The sequence below is a fragment of the Ceratina calcarata genome, unplaced genomic scaffold (assembly GCF_001652005.2).
Source record: "Ceratina calcarata isolate Rehan_Ccalc_2016 unplaced genomic scaffold, ASM165200v1 scaffold225.2, whole genome shotgun sequence".
NCBI classification, from domain to species: Eukaryota; Metazoa; Arthropoda; class Insecta; order Hymenoptera; family Apidae; genus Ceratina; species Ceratina calcarata.
Genome location: NW_017144312.1, coordinates 13,374 through 18,010, shown reverse-complemented (window position 1 = coordinate 18,010; position 4,637 = coordinate 13,374). Strand labels below are relative to the sequence as shown.

Below are 4,637 nucleotides of genomic sequence, written 5' to 3'. Positions count from 1 at the left end.
CGCCAAAAGTGTGCATTTGCGAAACAACTGTAATCGCCCATGATACGCTGGGAAGTGTCTTCCAGTCACCTAAGTTACCCCTCGTAGCGAAAGGGTTAATTATTAGTATATTAGTAATCATGTTTTAATCATCGTTAATAGAACTAGTAATCATGTTTTAAATTCGTGATTATCAGGGATGGCTAGGGAGTAAAAAGTTGCAAATTCACCTACCCATCGAAGACGTGCTGAAAATATTACACAAAAACGGTGCGCCTTCTGAGGTCCTCGAAAAGTATTTGAAATACGTCGACTATGTCGAGAGGCGATTAGAGCTTGCGAAAAATATGCACTGTTTCCGAATAGCGATCGACGTAAGTTCGTAAATGTTTATCAGTAACAACCAAAGTTGCAGGCAAATGATTAAATCTTGAATTTAATTCGACATTTATTGGCTTGAATTATTTTACTTCGTTTAATTAGAAGAATTTTGCTATTAGAAAAATCTGCAATTCTGGTAACAATTCGAACCTCCGATGACTTAAACTCGATTTTTCTATAGATACTCGCCCAACAAGCAGATCGCGTTGCGTTGATGGATTACAAAATGAAACTGCAACCCCAGTCGGAGGAATATTTCTACGCGGAAAGCGCGCTCCGACTGCCATCAGTCAAATGGAAAAACTGACATTAATTCTATTTATTGTATCACATTTTTCATTATTTATTACTCGAAAAAGATAATCGTCACTTGTAAACGAGTTATATTTTATCTCCTGACAAAATCTACGGTTTTAAACATTGATAAAGATTCGTAAATTATTACTCATTAAATTACAGATTTTATTATTTTAAAAGACGTTCCAAATAAAAATCCCTTTTATCTTTTACATATTCCAAGCTACACTCTGCTTTTTTTCTATATATTATAGTGTTCATATTTTTTTATAAATGCATGAACTCTCATTGCGATCTGCTGGATGCTTCTTTTTTTTTTCTCGAGAATTAAGATTCGTCCCACGTGGGGATGGAAATCTCGGAAACCATTTTATTACGTATACACGTGGTCCAATTTTCTCGTTCGCCTATTGCATGAGAAATCGCGGTCAACTTCTATGCGAGTTTATTAATATTTCGAGCGCGTCTCAAGATTGAAATAATAAAAAAATAAGAGATACCAAACGACGGTGTCCCTGGGGTGTTCTTGTCCAAGAGAACCGCCGTGATTGGTGAATACAAAATGGCTATCGAGAAAAGGACGTTGTGAGCGAACGTTAAACCCATATCTGTTCCGTTAACGGATATATCTTCGTTAATCCCTGTGTTCGATTTCGAACATCTCGTACAACGAACCCGTCGTAGCGCCGGTTCGTCGACTAAAAGGCCTCCGTCCGTCGTTGATCCGAGACGACCCGCGTTTCTATTCGTTTGTTCATTTCTTTTGACAGACGCGTGAAAATTGTTGTTGCTACGCGGTCAATTGGACGGAGCCACGCTCGGCGTGATCGTGTATAAAAATAAGTACCCGGCGAGAAAATAGTACAAAACGAGGATAGCTGGTGATAATCGGACAATATTTTTCGGCGATATCGATATCGGACGGGCGTCCGAGTCGTTGTTCTCAGAGGACGAAACCGTTACGAGCTGTCCGTTGTGTTGCGCATTTGAACGATACAGCATATAAGTACACATTTGTCATCGGCGTGCGGGAACCACTCCCGATTGGTGTTACGGTGTTCCCGTGATACTCGGTAAGTAGTCGTTTGTGTCTAATACTGGATTAAAAACGGCTAAATGAAATTATCATGCGACCAACACCAGCTTTTATGAGACGGGCCGGTAGTTAGGGTTACATCCAGCGGAAATATATGCACGCGTTGTGGCGCACGTTGGAAAAGTAGGCCCGAACATGTCGACCACTGTTTCGAGCCAAAAAAGTAAATGGAATGTTGTTCCTTTTAAGTACGCTTCGAGATCGATCGTTTGTTCGCACGATAATTTCGTCGTACGTAGCCACTGTGTCCTACAGATCGAACTCCTCTCAGCTTAATATGTTCTTAGATCGCGTTACGTCGATGTGCTGATTACAAGTTCGATGTAATAAGTTTTGATTGATCTTTTATTATTTCTTATGTTTTAGCTGTGAATTGAACGATTAATATAGACATGGCTGTCAATGTTTATGCTACGAACGTGACGACGGAAAACCTGAGTCGGCATGACATGCTCGCTTGGGTTAACGACTGCCTCCAATCGTCGTTTACAAAAATTGAAGAACTGTGCACTGGAGCAGTTTACTGCCAATTTATGGACATGCTGTTCCCAGGCAGCGTACCACTAAAGAGGGTCAAATTCAAAACGAACCTCGAACATGAATATATACAGAATTTCAAAATTTTACAAGGTGGTTTCAAAAAAATGAATGTAGATAAGGTAAGTTCGTTGAACATCATTTTACTTATTCATCTATTCTAAGTAAAACGTTTCGTGCAAACGTAATCTGAACATCTGGACTCGAGGTTCGATGTTTTGAACAGAAAATATAGAATTAACAATAATGCTATTGAAATGCAAGGATATTGGTAGAAAACTTATATGGAGAATAAGTATTATTGAAATATGAGACAAAAGTGTTTTTTTTTCGACGTATCTTTTGATATTTAGATCAGAAAACGTAGGATTGACAATAATAGTATTTAAAACAGACCTTATGTACAGTATTACATACAATACAGAACCTTATATAGAGAATATATAATATGAAATAAGTATATAATACGAAATCAGATAGTGGTGTCAAGGTAAGCTAAAGCGATGAAACAGGATACTCTGTCGATGTATGGAGTCGTGTTGCTTTGTCAAAGCATCGTAGTGTGCGGTATGCACGGAACTTATGTATCGTATTGTTATCGGAATGGTTCAGGTAATTCCAGTGGACAAATTGGTAAAGGGACGGTTCCAAGATAATTTCGAATTTCTACAATGGTTCAAGAAGTTCTTTGACGCTAATTACGACGGTCGCGAATACGACGCTTACGAAGCTCGCGGGTGCATACCGCTGGGCTCCGGCGTCGACGGAACCCATAACTTGTCCAATCCTCAGTTGGTACCTTTACCGCCTCAATCGAAACAGACGCAAATCCAGCAAAAGCATATGCAACAACGTAACATTACCCCTCATCAACTGGGTACAGCAACATTGTGCCAATTTAATAATCGTTGCTTCACTGCATGTCGCATATATATACATGTACACGTACGATTCGATGAATTACTGCGTTAGACGTCCTGTGCCAGGGATGGGGAATCTTTTAACATTTATGATAGTAACAGTAGACAATAATTCAATATTAGCCATTAATTTTGTTGCAACTTCAGTTGGTCTCCTGATGAATTTAAATTCGTTTAAGGTATAAAAAAGTTCATTCGTGACAGGAAGTAGTTATAAAACACGACGATCATGTTGACGTAAACGTATCCAACTGCATTCGTTTGTATTTCAATGGGTTCATTTTTTGTAATTCCTTCTGATATCTTCTTTCAATTCAATTAATTCTATGAATAATTGAGTAGATAAATAACTCTTTTATCTTAATATCAAGATAAATAAGACTGCACAGAAAATATTACAAGACCGCAGGTTCCCCATCTCTGTGATATCTGTTCAATACAATTATGCACTCGTTAAATATATTTGGAATAACATAGAAACCACTGTTTTCGCTTCGAATCACGTATAAAGCGTACAGTTACACCGATCGAAATTAGATTAGAGCACAATGCATTTTTTCTACATCCATCTATCTGTAGTCTATTATGTACACTCCTGTAATTGTACATGCTTCGTGTATTACGTACATCGTTCATTTTCATCGATGAGTTTTAGTTTTCCACGACACTTATTTACTATAGAGCTAGAATAGTATCGTGACTGTTATTTTTAACAATCTATAAATATACTCAAGTTGGGGGGCTGATTGTCTTAGAGGAATAGAACACGCTGGATTTTCCTCGATCTTCATACCGTGTCTATAAATCGGAAGAGATGTGGCAAAGCTACTCGATCATCTCCTTTTTCACGTCACTATTATAATTTTTCTCTGTTTATATAAAATTTTTTTGCCTTTGTTTTAATTAACGATTTTTTACAATTGTTTGATCGACGCCTCCTCGTTTCGTTATTTTGTTCCACGTGCTTTTTTGCGATCATTTGCAGATTGTTCCAATTGATAAGCTGGTGAAAGGCAGGTTCCAAGACAACTTTGAGTTTTTACAATGGTTCAAGAAATTTTTCGATGCGAACTACTCCAGAACGGAGCCATATGATGCACTTGCTATGCGAGGAGGAGAGGCCATGGGTAGTGGTGGCAGTAACGCACCGCATGGCCATGGCACTAACGCGAAACGCACCACACCACGTGAAGTAATATCTTCAAAACCGGCTGCCCGTATTGGTACATCATTTCACAAATTTACTTATTATTTTCTCATACAATTCAAAATCTTCGAAGCATCATTTATAAAATTGTCCGAGACAGTCTTGAGAGTAATAAGAAATTAACGTTTAATTTCTTCACCGGTTTGCATAATCGAAAAGAGCAGTTGTCAAGGTACAAACGAATTAATGAGAAATCACGATAGATCGTTCAGTATTTCAT

At 38.1% G+C, this 4,637-nt stretch overlaps 2 protein-coding genes across 6 annotated transcripts in view; both read left to right on the top strand.

Moving 5' to 3' along the window:
• The window catches only part of LOC108622512 (spermatogenesis-defective protein 39 homolog), a 4,764-nt gene extending 3,951 nt beyond the window's left edge, over positions 1 to 813 (top strand). The window contains 2 exon segments of the mRNA XM_018020434.2: positions 177 to 353; positions 542 to 813. Coding sequence (XP_017875923.1) covers positions 177 to 353; positions 542 to 667 — 303 coding nt within the window. The 3' untranslated portion in view covers positions 668 to 813.
• A 252-nt stretch (positions 814 to 1,065) lies between these two features.
• Positions 1,066 to 4,637, top strand: part of Eb1 (microtubule-associated protein RP/EB family member 1) — a 7,016-nt gene continuing 3,444 nt past the window's right edge. Inside the window, exons 1-4 of one of the 5 annotated variants that reach the window (XM_026811542.1) lie at positions 1,066 to 1,730; positions 2,120 to 2,412; positions 2,903 to 3,151; positions 4,196 to 4,433. In XM_026811542.1, coding sequence (XP_026667343.1) covers positions 2,146 to 2,412; positions 2,903 to 3,151; positions 4,196 to 4,433 — 754 coding nt within the window. In that variant the 5' untranslated portion in view covers positions 1,066 to 1,730; positions 2,120 to 2,145. Of the gene's footprint in view, positions 1,731 to 1,773; positions 1,985 to 2,119; positions 2,413 to 2,902; positions 3,168 to 4,195; positions 4,434 to 4,637 lie in introns of those variants that run through there. The other 4 variants (XM_018020435.2, XM_018020436.2, XM_026811541.1 and 1 more) reach the window with 4 other exon arrangements.